At 40.6% G+C, this 20,377-nt stretch overlaps 1 protein-coding gene across 1 annotated transcript; it reads right to left on the bottom strand.

Moving 5' to 3' along the window:
- Window positions 1-8,433: 8,433 nt before the first annotated feature.
- Window positions 8,434-9,993, bottom strand: mrps14 (mitochondrial ribosomal protein S14). The gene is made up of 3 exons (XM_079451717.1): window positions 9,905-9,993; window positions 9,336-9,500; window positions 8,434-8,855 (listed from the first exon to the last, which is right to left on the bottom strand). Exons 1-3 carry the CDS (start codon window positions 9,971-9,973, stop codon window positions 8,673-8,675), a joined length of 417 nt encoding a protein of 138 aa, XP_079307843.1. The 5' UTR covers window positions 9,974-9,993; the 3' UTR covers window positions 8,434-8,672.
- Window positions 9,994-20,377: the final 10,384 nt, after the last annotated feature.

The raw sequence follows: 20,377 nt of genomic DNA, 5'->3' as shown, positions 1-20,377 counted from the left end.
CCTGTTGAGAACAAATCAGAGTAGCTAAATCGTCCAAATGATCGATAAATCTATAAAATCATCGTTTAGATTTTTCTGAAAAATAAAAGAGCATTGATAGCAGTGGAAAAGAAGGTAATAACTTACCAATGTTGTTTCTCCTGGACTTCTTCCCTGTGTTACGGTACGATTTAGTGTAAAATAAATGTTGACGCAGCGCACTTAAGTTTCATGTGTCTTTTTATGTTATGTAACCCTTACGTAGCCATCTTTAAGGAGGGGTTCGTAACATAAATTGGGGGCTCGTCCGGGATTACGGATTACTTTAATTTTGTTTGGTGAGCTAATAATGATAGTGGTGCAGAGCGATCTCCGGGTAGGTAGAGTAAACCAGGGGGAACGTGTCTAGCGCCGGTTCTCACTACGGTTTACTGATTTATTGTTTTCTTTATTATTTTAGTTTGTTATTTTTGGAGGTATTCCGGGGGGGAGGCTTGCCTCTCAATTGGTACCCTCTGAAGACTAGAGAGGTCTTTAGTTAGGTCTGGGTTAGGTAGGTTTAGGTCCGGAGTCGTTCGTTCGTAGTCTACTAACTTATTATAGCCGTTTTTTTTGCTCATCAATTTATTATGGCGACTTTTGATTTAAATGAGTTTATAAGTCAACCTAGTGTTGCAGCGTTGGAAACGTGTAGGAAGGACGATTTGTTCCTTATTGCTCGACACTTTGAAATACCTGTTTCTAGGGCATTGCTTAAGAAAGACTTAAAAGCTTGTTTGGTAACTGGTTTAATTAATATTAGGGTGTTACCTTCAGTGGAGGATGTTCCTGAATCAGCAGAATCTGCTGCAGTTGATATGGAGGAGGAACGAACCCCACTGCATTCTTCTACCTCGCTGTGTTCTCTTGCTGGCGATTCAGTCACGCCGGGTACCGGTGGGGCGAAGGTAGGACCACCACCTCTGTCTTTGCCTAAATTTGAGCCGTTTTCCCTCTCTACCGAAGCGTCACCCGCAAATCATGGAGATTTGCGTCTAAAAATACGGTTAGCTCGATTACAGTTCGAGACGCAAGACAAAGCGCAAGCACGAAAGGATGAATTGCAGCATCAGTTGGAATTGTACCGTATTGATGCGGAGATGAAAGTTAAAATGCGGCAGTTAGAATTAGAGTCTGGTCGAGACGATCCAAAAAGATCTAAACCTTTTTCGTTCGCAGATGGACCTAGTTCTGATTCTGACGTTGCTGCATTAGTGTTAAATGATCCGGTGATACCTACAGTTGACTCCCTACCTGGGTTAATGGATTCTTTTGCTCAATCGACTTCATTGAATGTAGCGAAAAATATTGTAATTGTTCCACCTTTCCGTGAGAAAGAGGTTGAGGCTTATTTTCAGGCATTTGAGAGAATAGCTTCGGCTTTGAAGTGGCCAACAGAGGTTTGGTCCTTAATGTTGCAATGCAAGTTAACAGGGAAGGCGCAAGAAGTTTCTGCATCTCTTCCTTTAGAAGATAGTGTTCAATATGAGATAGTAAAAAATGCCATTCTCCGTGCCTATGAGTTAGTGCCTGAACATTACAGACAACGTTTTCGCTCAACGAAAAAATCTGCTTCTCAGACATATGTCGAATTTGCCTGTGAGAAGGGTATACTTTTCGATCGATGGATAAAGGCGTGTAAAGTCTCGGATTATCAATCTTTTTCTCATTGAGGAGTTCAAGAATTGTGTTTCGGAACGTACAGCTTTATAATTAAATGAACAGAAGGTTACTACAGTGCAGCAAGCAGCTGTTTTGGCAGATGAGTATGCACTAATTCATAAACCTGTGTTTGTAAAGCGTCCGAATGATTTGGGATACACTTCACAAAGGGAGAATGAAGTTAATTCTTCTGACTTTAAAATCAGGCCTCGTCCATCTAGCCCGAAAACTCGTAAAGAGTGTGGCTATTGTCACAAGGTTGGTCATATTATTGCAGAATGTCGAATTTTGAAACGAAAGCAAGAACATCAGGATTTTTCACCTCAACCTCGCGGTTCCGTGTCAGTAAAAGTTATGTCTCCACCGGACATGATTTCCGTAGCTCCTGACGAGTGTTTTCAGCCTTTCGTGTTTGACGGTTACGTGTCATTGACTGGTCGAGTTGAGGATCAGAAGGCTGTGAAGATATTGCGTGATACTGGGGGATCTCAGTCCTTTATACTGTCTGACACTTTGCCTTTTTGTGCAGACGCTGAATGTGACACTAGCACTATCGTGCAGGGTATAGAAATGGGCTTCATAACTGTACCTCTTTATCGCGTCTGGGTGTCGTCGGATTTAGTTTCTGGATGTTTTAATGTAGCGGCTCGTTCTTCCCTACCTGTGAAAGGTATTGATTTAATCATGGGAAATGATCTTGCTGGAGGTAAAGTAATACCAGTTGTGCATGTTACTAATAATCCAGTTACTGATCAACAACCGGATGCGCTCGCACAACATTTTCCCAATGTTTTTGCTTCTAGTGCAGTCTCGACCCGCGCTCAGGTGAAAAGTCTCACTGAAGAGAATGTGGATGTTAACTCTGACCAAAAATCGGTTTGTCCAGGTCCTGATGTGTGTTTGCCTATTTCGTGTGATGCTCTTACTGAAGCTCAGAAAAGTGATCATACGTTAGAGAAATGTCGCTCAAGTGCTGACAGTAAAATGTTACCATCGCAGAACAATTAGTTCTATTGGAACAACACTGTGTTAATGCGTAGCTGGAATTCTCGGTTATCAAATGTTGAAAATTCGGATGATTGGAATGTGGTCCATCAGATTGTGGTACCCACAAAATTTCGACAGCGTATTTTAAATTTGGCACATGATCATCCTTGGTCTGGGCACCTTGGCATAAATAAGACTTACCATCGGGTGCTCCAGCATTTCTTTTGGCCTAGGTTAAAAGCTGATGTGTCTCAATATTGTAAGTCTTGCCATACATGTCAAGTGGTCGGGAAGCCCAATCAGATCATGCCACCTGCTCCACTTCATCCTATTCCGGCTGTAGGGGAACCTTTTGAGCGCGTCCTGGTAGATTGCGTTGGGCCACTCCCACGAACTAAATCTGGTTCTCAGTATATATTAACAATTATGTGTGTGGTTACACGGTTTCCGGAAGCAATTCCGTTACGGAATATAACTGCCAAAACAGTTACCAAAGCTCTAATCAAATTTTTCACAACCTTCGGATTGCCGAAAACCGTTCAAACTGGTCAAGGTACTAATTTCTTGTCTAAAATATTTCTAAATGTTCTGACAGATTTGGGAGTATCACATGTTACATCCAGCGCCTACCATCCTGAATCGCAGGGGGCACTGGAGCGCTGGCATCAGACACTGAAGTCTAGTTTGCGAAAATATTGCCTGGAGGCAGGTAACGAGTGGGATGATGGAGTTCCTTTGGTTGTATTTGCCCTGCATGAAGCGCGACCAGAATCTCTTGGTTTTAGTCCGTCGGAATTGGTTTTTGGACATAATGTACGGGGTCCATTAAAAGTACAAAAAGATGAATTTTTCTCTACCGGCACGAGTGAGAAACGTAATGTGCTCGATTTTGTTTCGCAAACTCGTGAGCGATTGCGAAATGCTTGTGCTGTCGCAAAAGAAGCTCTTTCTCTCACGCAGAAGAAAATGAAGCGCTCTTTTGACAAACGTGCGGTGGTGCGTAATTTACGCCTGGAGAAAAGGTATTGGTGTTGCTTCCCTTGGCAGGTTCCGCTCTAGCTGCACGATTTGTAGGTCCTTCTGTGATTAAGAGTAAGGTGAGTGACACTGATTATATAGTACATACCCCAGAAAGACGGCGAAAGACACGTTTGTGTCATGTAAATATGTTGAAACAATATGTAGCTCGAACTGAGAAGAGAGATGGGGTGAATATATTGTCCGAGTGTGAAGTACAGTCAGTGTCCAATGTAAAACAAGTGTCTTTACTGTCCTACACAATGGGTGCTGAAGATGTAGATGATGGGTTGAAAATGTCCACGGAGATGTTCACTGGTGGTCATCTAAAGAATTCAGAGGTCTTAAGACATTTACCATCTCAATTGTCTTATTTATCTAGTGACCAGCGTCAGGATGTGATTGACTTAGTAACTTTCCCGGGGCTAGGTAAATGTATAATTTACTTTTTGTATACTTGTTATTTTTATTATTGTAATTGGGTGTTATTTGTTCGTGTTTGTTACTAGCCTACTCTTAGCTTCATCAAGAACCTGTCTAAAAAGGAAGCTGGTTCTTTCTTTAAGTGGGGGAGTGTTACGGTACGATTTGTGACTGGGGTCTTTTTCTACTTCCGATGACGTCATGACTCTTTTGCTCTGTTTCTGAGTTGATTGCTAGGTGCACACCTGCGGGTTATTGTACACCTGCATCTCGTTGGACTTGATACTGATCCTTTAAAAGGACGCTGACGCGGAGAAGAGAGGAGAGGAGAGACCAGCAAACAAGTTAATGCTTGTTGCCTTTATATCTTTGAAGTATCCGTTTGTTATTTATTTGTATTTGTAGTTGATACTGGTCTTAATTATTTTGCTTATTTGTTAAGATACGTGTGTTTTGAGTTTTTGCGTGTATTTAGTGTAAAATAAATGTTGACGCAGCGCACTTAAGTTTCATGTGTCTTTTTATGTTATGTAACCCTTACCTAGCCATCTTTAAGGAGGGGTTCGTAACACCTGCCTCAGACGCTTGATATGACCTCACTCTGGAGCTGATGGTAGAATGATGACAGCTATTTTCAGTATTGTTTCTACAGATACTCAATATGTGTATAAACTAAGAGAATTGCTCAACTCATTCAGACGGAGAAGGTGCTTGGTTTCTCCACACACGAGAGTCGCTCGTCTGACTGAAGACTCTTTTAACTGAACTCTCTGCTGTTGAGAACAAATAACAGAAGGTCAATGACAATGAATCATATTCATGCTGTGCTTTTACTTATGCAAAGTTTCTTTAATGAAAATAATGATTTATTCTCTTTTTTTTAAATGAAAGTCATAGTTCAGAGTTCATGCCTATAAGCCTATAGAGTCTATCTTAGTCAGTAAATAAATATATGAAAATGTAAACTGAATGGTTATATGTAGCAAACGGTTAATAACAAGCCGAATAACGATACTTACAACTGTTTTTACACAGACAGTCACACATTTCACAGCATTTATAGTGTTGCTCAAAGATGATATAACTCACGATTCTTGAATCTGCCTAAGGGCACCACGGGGAAGCCAAGAACAGCCCATGACGGAATCTTCACCCCCAACGCCACAAAATCGTAATCGTCTTCAACTGAATCCGCCCACGATGTTATGGGCTCGATGTCGTCAAAGTCATCGCAAGATGCTCCAGACGGAACGGTAGGAGTCATCGTGATTTGGTCCACGGCGGTCTGCATCTAAACGAATCGACGCTGGTGATCTGTGGAGCTGTTCTCCGATCAGGGAGGAGTCGACGGATAAGTCACCTTACGGTTACTCTCCGGTCTCAACTTCCTTAACGCGAGCGCGACACGCCAACAGAGAACAAGCACGAAAACGCAGAGAAAACACGCCGTGTGGATCCAAACAAATCGCAAGTGAACTGTGGAGCTGTTCTCCGATCAGGGAGGAGTCGACGGATAAGTCACCTTACGGTTACTCTCCGGTCTCACTTCCTTCACTCAAGAACGACACACCGACAGAAAACACGCACAATCGCTCGAAAAGCCTTGATCTCGCAGGAGCTCAAAACTCTCGTAAACACGCCGAACTCAAACCCACGACGACTGAGGTGAGGCGGCAGCTTATATAGAGATGGAACGCGCTTTATGACGTATCAACATTTGAACGCAAACCCTGCTGCCATAGAAACGTTAGTAATACATTACAGTGAAAACATTAAAGGGATACTCCACCCAAAAATGACATGTCCAGACATCTATACGTTTCTTTGTTCGGTTGAACACAAAGAGAGATATTTTGAATAATGTTAGCAAACAACAGTACTGAAGCAACTTTGACCGCCATAGTAGGAAACATTTAAATGGTAGTTAAGTGCCCCAGAACTGTTTGTTTTCCTACATTCCTCAAAACATCTTCTTTTTGTGTTCAACCGAACAAACACATTTATACATGTTTGGATCAACTAGAGAGAGAGTAATTCATGACAGAATTGACATTTTTGGGTAGAGTATCCCTTTAAGACACTGACTGCCTCAGACATGAATAACTATTATTATTATTACTTATTTCATATCAAATAAACTAACCTGATTGGACTCTGTGACTGTCCTTCTTGTTCCACAAAAACAAACAAACTGTAAATATTTATTCAAAAAATTGTATTCACCCACTTTGTTAGTGTATTATTGTAGCGAAAAATACTCTCGTGATAGGATAACAACCAGAAAATATTGATAATATTGACAGATGTTTTAGGATTTGTGCACCTCCAATAAAGACCATGAAAAGGTCAAACTGTTGTTTGTAACAAAGTCAAATAAAAATGGCAGCTTATAACAAAAACTTCAATTTACTGATACGCTTGTGTGACTTTACAACAACAAACTCCACTTTCACAGGTGCTCAGTTGACTTTAAGTGATAGTTCACTCAAAATAACAATTATGTCATTTTAAACCTGTATGCACTTCTTTCTGTTACAAAACAAAAAAGAAGATATTTTGAAGAATGTTTGTAACAGAACAATGCTTGCTTCTATGGGCAACAAGAAGTGCTAGTCAATGGGGACTAACAGTTTTCCATTACCAACATTATTTAAAACATCTTCTTCTGTGTTTTGCTGAAGAAAGGAAGTCACAGGTTTGAAATGTCATGAGTAAATGATGACAATTTCTTTGTTTTGTTTCTGGGTAAACGATTCCTTTAATAACATGGTAGTATGCAGTCATGCATGGGACATCCGGCGGATAGGTCAGTGTGGTGTTCTGCTGGCCAACATCTGCCTCTGCCTCTGGATGTCTTCAGCTGGGTCTCACAGAAAGACCTGCAATAAAGACCATACAATTTATACCCTTATTCACTGTAACAACGCAACAATTCTCTGTGACAACCATTGCGGAAACTTGCCACTAACTACTTGTAGTTTAATTCTTACCATACTTGTATTACATTTGGGCAGTTCAATACAATTCACACGAGAACGTGACTGTGAAGTGACCCTCGTAAAAAAGTCTTGATACACAGAGAACCTTGTTTTTAAAACATTATTTATCTTCCAGGCAAATTCATCTATGCATTATTTAAAGACAGACAAGATGTATAACTCATGGGTTTGACACAAAAAGTGCAGTGAGAGTAAATATTATAATATACAGATCTTTAGGGATAAGCGCGATGACGTCACGTTTCTCTCCCGCCAAAAACACAAAGCTGATTGGCTGCAACCCATGTTACATGTCGGTGTCATGTGTAGTTAATGTTCATTAAAAACATGCAGCCGGTTTTAAGAAACGCCTAAGAGCAAGAAAACCTAGTAACAAATATGTCAAGATTAAAATGAAGGGGTTTCTTTCAACTGGACCAAGGAACTACAACACCCACTTCTGTGAATTTAAGACCCTGCGTAAACCCTGTATAATATCTTTATTTGTGTTCAGAATAAAAAAGAAGTGTATAAAGGTTTGTAAAACAGCAAGGTGAGCAAATTATGAAATGTTCATGTCTGGGTCTCTCTCTCTCTCTTTTTTGCCCAGGTGCCTCCAGGTTTCCCCCGAACACAACCTGAATAAATAATAACAATCATAGCAGCCTGTACATTTAATTCCAGTAAATATACATTTATGCTTCTTCAATCATTCTGTAGACTTGTAAAATAAAACATTGAATTTTACATTTACATAAAAACACACTGTTTACATAATTTGAACCTTTGTACCCTATTATTTCATTACTGACTGTTTACTGTTCTTTAATAATCGCTTGACAACCTTTTACTTATATTACTGAGCTGAAGTGGTGTCTTAAGTTTTAGGTACAAACTAAAAACCTGGCAACACAGAAACGATGAATAACTAAAAGCATCATTACAACCTGTGTGCTCATTTAGCTTCAGTTAGACTTCATTTAGAGAACTTTAAAACAGGGACAGGATCACACATTTAAAACAACTGAATGCCCAGGTTGACACCTACTTTCCAAAGGTGCTCGCAAACACACATGCATTCTAAAGTTTATATAAACTTCTACTGTGCAATTTTACTTTACTACAATTGATGATAATTCTCACGTCCACTGGTATCCAGAAAAATCCTGCAGGTCGCACACAGGTCTTTGGTTTTTCAGCATTTTTTGCATATTTGACCTCCGTCCAACAGTGACTTTACGATGTTGAGATCCGTATTTTTACAGTGAGGACCAGCGACAGACTTACACACAATTATTACAAAAGATACAAACATTGTAATGCTCAAGAAGACATTAAGAGACAGGTGAATGATGTTGCATCATTTATTGTATGTACAATAACATAACAGATGATAAATAAAAAAACTTGCCAATGTGCATTTACTTAATAAAAAGAAGAAGTGACAATTGGGCCATGCTAGGTGGTTTTCCAGCTCTGTGGTATTGAACTCAATATTATAGATCAGTATGTATTTATTTTTAAAAGTATAACAGCTGCAGTTCATTCTGAGGTTAAGTATACAATACTGAAGAGTTGTTTTGGTGATTACCACATCGATCGCTGTACCCCAGACATCTGGTTGTGGTCTGCTAAATGCCGAAAAACAATGCGGCTAAGACGCCACCTGCGTCTGACCCCACGTGGACGTGATGTCATCACACACCTGTTGCGAATGCGCACTGGGCAACTGTCTCGAGGCAATGCAGCTATTTCTTTGTCAGCTATCTCCTATGGAAACAAAAAAAGAGATAAAGCATAAGAGAACACCATTACATACAAGAGAGCAACATCCTTTGCACAGTAGCTTGTAAATAATGGAGCAAGACTACAATTCTCATGGACAAGAGTGCTATGAAAGACACAAACAGGACTGAAAAATCTTTGCACTTAAAAGTTTAAATGAGTTTGAACTTAAAAAGTTCATTTTAAAAAACAAATATTTTCATTATACTATCAAGTAAAAATTGTTGTTATAAAATGCAGTCAAGGAATAATCCTGCCAGCGACCAAGAATAAAAGAAAAGTTTTAAAAACTAATAGTTGTACAAAAGTTTAATTTGTGACCAAGACGGCCAAGTAACAAAACTACATCATAAAATACCAAAGACAAAAGTTGGTAAGAGAGATTACATAAAAAGGGCAAAAAGTCATCCATATCTCATGCTCAATGGTAGATAATAGATGAAGTCAACACATCTTTTAACACACCTGCAGCTCTTTTGGCAAAATTGTATTTTTCCTAATGGCATTTATACGAAGTCTTGTATCTGCATATTCATATGCCATTTGCCTCCTTTTCACATCCCGTAACATCCTCCAGTCAACATAATAACTCCTGAACTGTTCCACCATTCCCAGTGAACTTCTGCAGGCCTGAAAACAACAGATAAGAGATTTAAGGTCAGTGACAGCCCCTATAAAAATGAATAATGCTTTGAACACAGTTGGTATGATACTATGGTTTTGTAAGAAAGCCCACAATAGCATCATATGTACAATGGTTCCTCTACAGTAACCACAGATCAACCATAATGTTTTAAATAAAGCCAATGTTATCAAACCCCGAAAAACATTCACTAAAACAGGCTTAATTTCCGGCTAGACTCCACGTGTAGCAATATGTTTGAGCTTAAATGTCCCTGGTTCCTCTGGTGTAACACAGTCACCGAGCGCGTCGGGCTCCGCATCAACAAACAAAGGAATATAAACAATTCACAAACACAATATGAATAAATCACATAACAAATCCTGACAGAATCGGGTCAACTTGATTTTACCTGCCTGCAAAACGGCAAGGACGACTGCAGAAATCCCACTCCTGTGCTGAGGACCTTCAATGTCGCCATGTTGAGTCCTTGACGGGAGTAACGGGGTGAGAAATGACTTCAGTAGATCATCACTGCCACCTACTGGTTTGGCTCCATATGTGAAGGGGAAATATGTCGAATGTGGCTATTAATCCTGAACAGTAAATAACGAGACTTTGTCTGGTTAGAGAATATTAGAGGTGTATCACTTTACCATCAAACCATTAACATATCACACAAGTATAACGAGAGGCAACACCGTTCAAATAATTGTATGCAATTGCGGTGAACAGCCAGAAGGCGGCAGAATGCATCTACAAGTTCAACAAAACTGCACTGGTAAGCAGTGTTATATATATATATATATATATAACTGTCATAACAGCATATCACTAAAACAAACGTTGGTGTGCTTGTACATAATGCATTAGGTAAGGCCTACATATTGTGAGGTGACCTTTATTCTGCACCTGACCTGCACCTTATGTTAGTCCAGTCAATAATAAATACCCAGTTCTTTCAGACAGACAGCAAATTACAATATGGATTAGCTGGTGCTGTTTGGGCAGCGTGTTTATTGAGTACACTTATAATTAAGAGATGATTTAAACTTTGATAAAAGCTGTATCTTGGCTTTTCCAGAGAATCTAACCCATTATTCCGGTGTGGCTCGCACTTTCTTTTTGTAGCATAACATATACAGTATGACTTGCATTGCCATCCGCTTACTCATCTCATCTTTCATTCATGTCCACAGGACAAATCCCTTCGATTTAAGTAATGCAACAATGTAAAAAATTGCAGACAACAACACAAAAAACAACCAAAACAAACTGTGTGCTTCTCTGCACGACATTGGTTAGAGTTCATCCCCAAGGCGTTCATAAAAACACAGTTCTAGTAAATTCCTGTAGAACTTCCCATGCAATCAGTCTTTGTTAAAATATACTAGAAGACGGTTCTCAGAATAAATACTAACATATGTCAAATTGCTCAACTTTACAAAGAATATCCATTGTGTGAATTTAGGTGGAATACAGAAAGATCTCATAGGGGTCTAGAATTATGATGACACAAGGGACACTTCGCAGTAAATACAAGTTTTAAAATGACCATAAGCTCAACGTGCAGAAATGGAACGTTTAGTTTTAATATAAATATTTTTTATCTGTGACTGGAGAGAAACAATAAAAATTTTAATAACAAAAATATTATTATCTCTTCATGGCTTTTCTGTCACATTACTGCAAACACACAGGCAGGGACGGATTATGACTTCAAAGGGCCCCGGGGCCAGTTACCTCCAAGCCCCACACTATATTTCTGTTCTTTCCTTTAGCTGGCGTTCAACGTTAAGTTAAGATGATAATGAATATTAAAACTCTTAAAATATTCTGTACATGGTTTCTACAATGGGCCAAATGAATGGTTATGAAACACACGTCTTTAATTAACTGTCAAATATACACGTACTTAAAGGATCACATGAATAAAAAATTATTTCTCAGCATAAAATGCACCTTTGACAATTGTCTATAAACATCAAATCATCAAGCAGAGGTTATTTTTTTTAAATTATTTTTAATAAGTTAAATTTAATTTAATAAGTTAAAGTAACATAAAAACTATGTTGCAATGATTTGCGCACAGTCTCTAACTTACACACACCACGTAGCAGTGGCTCAAGCCTCTGAGTCTGTTCGCTCTAACGGACTCTTGAAATGAGATGCTTGACAGTACCATGAGGAGCATTTTAAAGACGATAACATGACAAACGTGGATAACATTTGAACAATGTCCTGTGGTGTGGTAACCGTGATATAAGCGGAATAATTGACTCGCCGATGTCAATTATTTCTTATATATTTTGTTCTGGTGAACACAAAAGAAGACATTTTGAAGAATTTAGAACAGCAAACAGTTCTTGGGCACTTTTGACTACCATTGTCATTTTTCCTACTATGACAATAAACGCTTGGTTACAAGCATTCGTCCAAATATCTCCCTGTTCAACCAAACAAATACGTTTATACTGGTTTTTGAACAACTAGAGAGTGAGTAATTCATGACAGAATTTTCATTTTGGGGTGAACTATCCATTTAACTCACTAATATTCGACTGAATGCCACACTACAGTGAACTGGTTTTCTGAGGCAGAATCTATATGAACTTCTCTTGACTACTTCCTTAAAAATATTAAAATAAATCCAAAAAAAGTACTTAGTCAATTCCCTCTCTTCACAGGCCACTGAAAACCCAACCAACGTGTTCCTTTTAAACTAGATCAATGCCTTATAAAGCATAACAGACGTGGTCTGTGCTTTGTTCTTTAACAAGACAAATTAAACAATGATGTGATGAACACTTGAACAGAGTTCACATGAAGATATTCCAGACTGATCCTCAATGCAGTTTGAGAAGAACAGAACCATGCATGAAATGTGTGAAACTTGTATACATACAACATTATAAACTAAAGCAAAACGCTATTGAAAGTTGTATGAATTAACTTAAAACCCAAAATGCTCATGTTACAGAAAACAGATTTGCGCTTTATTTTCTTTAGACCTTGCTTTAGCCAGTTTAGCAGTTTTTCTATTGGATTTTCATGAGCTTCTTGGGTGGCCAGTTCATTCTAACGTCACTACTGTATATCAGGCCTTAAAAAGTCTGCTGTAAAAGTCAAATGAATTAATTCAGCAGAAGTTGATTTAGAGAGTTGCTCTGTTCTCTTTCAGAAGATTCCCACAAATTTCCCTTGAACACTTGAGATTTAAAAGTTCCACACGTGTGGAGATGCTCTGAACACTTTGCCATCTGTTTTAACAGGTGATTTGCATATGTAACCTCAAGATTGTTTGGTTTTCATGGTTTAGAGATGTAAAACAGTGACTTATAGAAGGTTTTAAGCAACAGGGCAATCATTCATACGCGCTCGCAAGGTGCTGTCTTGGGCAAACCAGCTGGTTTATGTGTCTTTGTGATGAGTAGCGTGAAACACGCATCACTTTCCTTAAACCTCATTAGAGCTGACTGGAATTTCACTTCGCATTCACATTTATGAAATCTGAAATCAGCCTCAGAAATCTGTTGTTGAGCCCTAGTTGACTTATACCTTGGTATCTCACATTTCCATTTGGTCTGTTATATTTACAGGCAGCCACCCCGCTATGAGCTAAACTCCTTTCATGACTACAGGTCAAGGTCTTTGAGAATTTTGGAATGTGTTGTGTTGATCCCTCAGGATCGTGTCAATCAAATAACCGAGGCCCCCTCACCACCACCACAAGGTATTTTGTCGCATGTCCCTGTTCGCCTGTTATGCTTTGGGTCAGCGCCTTTTTTATCGACTTTAACACTCCTGTTCTGTTCAACAGATGCCTCGACCCATCGGTAGACAATGAGAACATCCATAAAGAAACACTGACTCCCAGCAGTGTCACTTTTATTGAAAGTTTGCTGATCTCAGTGCTTCCGCACGTCTTGTATTTGATCAATGTTTTGTCTCCCGCTGTACATCTGTACCTCACATTAGATTAAGAAATAGAGACATCGGAGGGAACGAGGCCCTCTCGGCCAAGCATCGCAATCCGAGCGATTTCGCTTTCCAAACATAACTGTTAATCCCATCTAGCGCAGCACGAGGACGTTTATGACGAGTTCCAAGACGAAAAATAAAACAATAACAAGGACATTAAATATCTTTAGGCTTTTTTTCTGCAGCGCCATCTGTGAATTCATTTAGAGGACCACCAGGGTTAACAGGAAGTGTGTTCTCGGGGCACCCTTTGCCCTTTTCCATTCAACCGGGAGGAACAGGATATTCTAGAGCGGTTTCAGAAACGTCTTCCATTGTGAACGGTCTGTAGGTAGACATAAAATCGACGTGAATGTTAGCACGTGTTGCTGTCTCGTTTTACCATTCCACAAAGATGGTAAAGTTCTATGGACGCCTGATGAAAGCTGCCATTTGATGATGGATTGCTTTATTTTCCAATGACACAATCTATTATTTTCAACTGCACATTATTGGGATGTTGAATACTGGACAGCTGAAGTATAGTGTTTCTGAACCCACCTGAGTGGGAGGGTCAGGAATATCTGATTTAACACGCTGGTAAAGTACTTTAGTTTGATTAGATATTATAAACCTATTTTGGAAAAGTTTCAAACATTATCTCATATGCTACCATCCGAAAGTTATAATTTGCTTTCAAATAAACTTTCAAAAGAATGTACATCAAAATAGTTGTTCCTTCGAATGCCAGTGGAGAAGTTTAGCAAAATATCTGAACTTCTTTCGTCCATACGAGGAAAGTGGATTGGGACCAGTAACTGTCAAGCTCCATAAAGTACAAAAAAATTGGCATGAAACATCATAAAAGTGATCTTAGGACAATATTCCAAGTCTTCTAAAGACACACGATAGGTCTGATTGAGGAACCTAATGGAAATTGAAGTCATTATTTACTGAAAATCATGAAAATCCAGCTTGACAGCAGTGGTCACCATAAAGTGGTCACCTGCTAAAGACATAAATCAATGAGTGGATGATGGCATATTCTTTTATTCTTATTCAAATTATTCCTGTAATGTTAAAGCGAGAAACACGTGCTATGCAGAGAGTTAAACTAAATAATGTACTGATCAAATTGACTTCCATTGTATACACAACCACTGAGACATTTCTCATAAGAACTTCTTCCACAGATGAAAGAGTCATATGCAGGTTTTTAACCATACAAGGGAAAATACATGAATTCTTATTTTATGTGGACTTTAGAATCCACATTTGCATACATGTAAATTCATACTACAAAGTATGCGAGAAGCTACACAAATACAGTATGACTTTGGCAAATTCAAACACTTTTAACCAACCGCGCCAGCCTAGTAACTTCTAGTGCCATATGGTACACTTCTCCCAGAGATGTGACCTTTATATACCTATAAAGAAAGAATGTATTTTCCAATCTTGGCACCCATGCAGGCAGAAACAGCATGCTTCAAGTCAAACATCCAGTACACGAGCAGGTTATTTGAGGGAGAACACTGGCCAACGAGAAACAGGTGAGAAAAGACAAGCGTTGCTCTCTGGGAGAGAGAGTAGAGCTCTGTTCAGGCTACTGGGATGATGTGGGATTATGTACTTGGTGAATCATTTGTTCAGCCATTTTTGTTTGGTCTCCCAAATATAGTTTGAAAGGGATTCTTGGTGAAATACATTGATAACAAAGGGAATTTGTCTAACCCATATAAGCCATCTGTATTTGTTTTAAAAGAATACTTCACCTTCAAAATGAAAATTCTGTCATCATTTACTCACCCCGTTGAAATTTCTTCTTCTACAAAACAAAAAAGAAGATATTTTGAAAAACGTGGGAACCAAAAACCGTTGGTCCCCAGTCACTTCAATTGTATGGACACAAAACCATACAAGTTAGTGGGGACCAACGATTTTCTGTTACCAACATTTTTCAAAATATCTTTTTTTGTGTTAGCATCCTCTTACACATATTACAATCAGAGTTATTAAAGGTTTGATTTTAGTTTTATTCATATTTTAAATTAGCTTTTATTTTTAGATTTTTCGAGCTTCAGCATTTTGGGTCTATGCTTTTGTCTTTTTATAATTTATTGGTTTATTTTTAATGTTTCTATATAAGATTAATTCATTTTTAATTTTAGTTTTTATTTATTATTATAATTTTACTGCTTTAAACTTAATTCAGCTTATTTTTGAAGCAACGTTTCAAATTTTCCTCGAGTCATGATTTTCTGATGATTTTCAAGTCAATATTTTATCTGATTTCAATGAACAGGAACTTTTTCAAAGTTTCAATTTAAGTAAACAAAAATAACCTTGAATACAATGAATTAAATCTGTGAAAGATGGCTGTCAAAAGTGATAAGCCCTGATGAATGAAATATTAGGAAGAGGACAGCGTTCTAAAGATTTAGTAGAAGCTCCTCGAGGATCTTAACACATCCCGAAGAGTCCCGCTATGTATTTTAACCACCATCATCACCGCAGAGGTCTGATTCGTTGAGATGCAATGAATGTGAAGAATCCCTTTTGTGTTGAACTGAAAGGTCACCTGCACGCTACTCCTTTTCCTGCATGCGTATCCGACTCTGAGTTACAACAACAATCACACTTAAGTCTTTTTGAGCGATTAGAGCCATCAGTTAACTTGAAGAACAGCATTAATATTCATTCGCTCATATTTTTCCCAACCATTAATGCCAAATACATCTCGGTTGAACGAGTAGGGAATTACACAACAATTTTGGAGAAGTACAGGCTGTTTGGTTCCTCCAGGCTTCTTGGAGATCTGCTGATTTGGAAAGCCTTTTCTTTTTACTACGGGGAGGTTTATTATGACTCCTGTATGGAGATGGACAGATAGATGGATATCGTAACCCAAAGCTCACTGTTGACAGTGTGATGTAGAATATTGGATTTGAGTCTCACACGTGTAACTTGGTAGACGGTTTATTTGCAAAGCCCTAGACCTTATGGCTTTGATTTAAAACTCTTTTCCCCTCTTAGTTCTCTTTTGGTGGGGATGACCTTAAAAACAAACCTGATAAAACCCAGAAGCATTCCATCTAAATATGTTAGAGATTGAATTTTCTTTGGTCAATTTCCTTTCGGCATGCTTGCAGAAGCTGTACCTTTATAGCTGTCTTGCAAACAGAGTACATGGACCTACATGCTATTTCTAGGGAGATTGTGTCTTATTTGTTGGTTTTTGTTGCACATTATTGCAAACCCTCAAACCTCCAACAGCCGTCGACCCCCTCATTCTTCAACCCTGTGCACCTCTCACATGGCTCCTATTGAAATATGTCCCCGTTTCCTCCGCAAACTCTAGCTGAGCCTTGCCCTCATAAAAAGGATTGTGAATGCCGCATGTCTGCGTCACGCCATGCCACATTCTGCTGCATTCTTGAACACAACACTGGTGGCCAAGCACATTAATACGTTAACGAAGATCTTCTCCTCGACACACTGTAGTGAATGAAAAATAAGAGACAGGTGACCACAATTTCTTTATAGGTGTCATCCTAACAGCAATGCTGAAATGCGAATGATCATTCAGTAATTCAAGAGGAAAGTGCATTTGAAGATGTGTCAAGGAGCACCTCAAACATGTGTATCGCTCAACGACTACATGATTTAAACCCTCTGGAAAATGTAAAACATGCGGTGTCCAGATCCCTCCGTATTGTAAAGTATACAGAAGGACATTGATACACATATAGGCTGGATAAAGATAATCACTAGAAAATTGTAACGGCAGTGACACATTTTGTTAATATGAATATCTTTGGTTCCAGTCAGTTTGATCAACATTTGATATGATGAAATAAAAATCCTTTAACGCACGGCTAGCGTTGAAAAAAATTATGCACAAGTTACACTCAACAATTTATGTACAACGTGGGCAAAAGTTTAATTTCACTAAAGGCATAGTTCACATCAAAACGAAAATTCTGTCATCATGCTTTAAACACTCAAAAAATTAAAATTTTTTTCAATTTACTTGCTTAAGTTAAATCAACACACCTTTTGGAAAATGTGTTAACAACATGATTTTTTTATGTTTTGTCATACAACTGAATCTATTCAGCATAAAGGAGATATTTGGGGAAACATTTACAATTGGGCAAATGACTTATATTTCCCAGCATGCTTTGCGTATAACTTTGTTATTCTATTAAATATGTGTTATTTTATCAATTTATCCGTACAAATAAACACTTGTTAGTGTTTAATGTTCATTTATCTTTAAGATTTTGAAGAGTTTGTTATATTTTTGAGTTTTGTGGTTACCATTGTTCAGAAAAGCGTTGTCTTTGGTTAGGTGGTGGTCGGTTACAATTCTCTGTTTTCATTCAGTTGAATTCTATTTACTCAATATCTTCTTTCTGAAGTAACATGAACTAATGTCTAAATAATGTTAAAAATGAATCATATAAAACTATATTCTTGAATGCTTACATTAAATAATCTAATTGATAAAATTGGTCTTTTTATATTGGTTTTAAAATCTTACTTATTACCTATAAAGCCCTTCATGGTTTAGCTCCTCACTACTTGAGAGAACTTCTCACGTATTATAGTCCATCACGTGCACTACGCTCTCAGGTGTCAGGTCAGTTGGTAATACCTAGAATTTCAAAATCAAGTGCAGGCGGCAGATCCATTTCCTATCTAGCGCCTAAACTTTGGAACAGTCTTCCCTGCACAGTCCGGGAGGCAGACACACTCTGTCAGTTGAAATCTAGACTAAAGACGCATCTTTTTAATCTTGCATACACTACACTATCATAATATATATATATATATATATATATATTCCGAAGGTTTAGGCTGCACTAGTTTGATCAACCGGAACCAAGAACACTTCCAATAACAACTGATGCATTTGTTGCATCACACTCTACTCTCAGCCAGTCTTGTCTCATTGTTCCAAGGTTACTAGAGCGGGCAGGACGCAGTCCAAGGATTTCCGAGCGGGCAGGGCGCAATCCAAGGTTGCTAGAGCGGGCAGGACCAAGTCCAAGGTTACCGGAGCGGGCAGGGCGCAATCCAAGGTTACTAGAGCGGGCAGGACCAAGTCCAAGGTTACCGGAGCGGGCAGGGCGCAATCCAAGGTTGCTAGAGCGGGCAGGACCAAGTCCAAGGTTACCGGAGCGGGCAGGGCGCAATCCAAGGTTACTAGAGCGGGCAGGACCAAGTCCAAGGTTACCGGAGCGGGCAGGGCGCAATCCAAGGTTACCAGAGCGGGCAGGGCGCAATCCAAGGTTACTAGAGCGGGCAGGACCAAGTCCAAGGTTACCGGAGCGGGCAGGACCAAGTCCAAGGTTACCGGAGCGGGCAGGGCGCAATCCAAGGTTACCAGAGCGGGCAGGGCGCAATCCAAGGTTACTAGAGCGGGCAGGACCAAGTCCAAGGTTACCGGAGCGGGCAGGGTGCAATCCAAGGTTACTAGAGCGGACAGGACCAAGTCCAAGGTTACCGGAGCGGGCAGGGCGCAATCCAAGGTTACTAGAGCGGGCAGGACCAAGTCCAAGGTTACCGGAGCGGGCAGGGCGCAATCCAAGGTTACTAGAGCGGGCAGGACCAAGTCCAAGGTTACCGGAGCGGGCAGGGCGCAATCCAAGGTTACCAGAGCGGGCAGGGCGCAATCCAAGGTTACTAGAGCGGGCAGGACCAAGTCCAAGGTTACCGGAGCGGGCAGGACCAAGTCCAAGGTTACCGGAGCGGGCAGGGCGCAATCCAAGGTTACCAGAGCGGGCAGGGCGCAATCCAAGGTTACTAGAGCGGGCAGGACCAAGTCCAAGGTTACCGGAGCGGGCAGGGTGCAATCCAAGGTTACTAGAGCGGACAGGACCAAGTCCAAGGTTACCGGAGCGGGCAGGGCGCAATCCAAGGTTACTAGAGCGGGCAGGACCAAGTCCAAGGTTACCGGAGCGGGCAGGGTGCAATCCAAGGTTACTAGAGCGGACAGGACCAAGTCCAAGGTTACCGGAGCGGGCAGGGCGCAATCCAAGGTTACTAGAGCGGGCAGGACCAAGTCCAAGGTTACCGGAGCGGGCAGGGCGCAATCCAAGGTTACTAGAGCGGGCAGGACCAAGTCCAAGGTTACCGGAGCGGGCAGGGCGCAATCCAAGGTTACTAGAGCGGGCAGGACCAAGTCCAAGGTTACCGGAGCGGGCAGGGCGCAATCCAAGGTTACCAGAGCGGGCAGGGCGCAATCCAAGATTACTAGAGCGGGCAGGACCAAGTCCAAGGTTACTAGAGCGGGCAGGACCAAGTCCAAGGTTACCGGAGCGGGCAGGGCGCAATCCAAGGTTACCAGAGCGGGCAGGGCGCAATCCAAGGTTACTAGAGCGGGCAGGACCAATTCCAAGGTTACCGGAGCGGGCAGGGCGCAATCCAAGGTTACTAGAGCGGGCAGGACCAAGTCCAAGGTTACCGGAGCGGGCAGGGCGCAATCCAAGGTTACCAGAGCGGGCAGGGCGCAATCCAAGGTTACTAGAGCGGGCAGGACCAATTCCAAGGTTACCGGAGCGGGCAGGGTGCAATCCAAGGTTACTAGAGCGGACAGGACCAAGTCCAAGGTTACCGGAGCGGGCAGGGCGCAATCCAAGGTTACTAGAGCGGGCAGGACCAAGTCCAAGGTTACCGGAGCGGGCAGGGTGCAATCCAAGGTTACTAGAGCGGACAGGACCAAGTCCAAGGTTACCGGAGCGGGCAGGGCGCAATCCAAGGTTACTAGAGCGGGCAGGACCAAGTCCAAGGTTAGCGGAGCGGGCAGGGCGCAATCCAAGGTTACTAGAGCGGGCAGGACCAAGTCCAAGGTTACCGGAGCGGGCAGGGCGCAATCCAAGGTTACCAGAGCGGGCAGGGCGCAATCCAAGGTTACCGG

The sequence above is a fragment of the Barbatula barbatula genome, assembly GCF_947034865.1.
Source record: "Barbatula barbatula genome assembly, chromosome: 3".
Lineage (NCBI taxonomy): Eukaryota > Metazoa > Chordata > Actinopteri > Cypriniformes > Nemacheilidae > Barbatula > Barbatula barbatula.
This window is presented reverse-complemented; position numbering and strand designations above follow the sequence as displayed.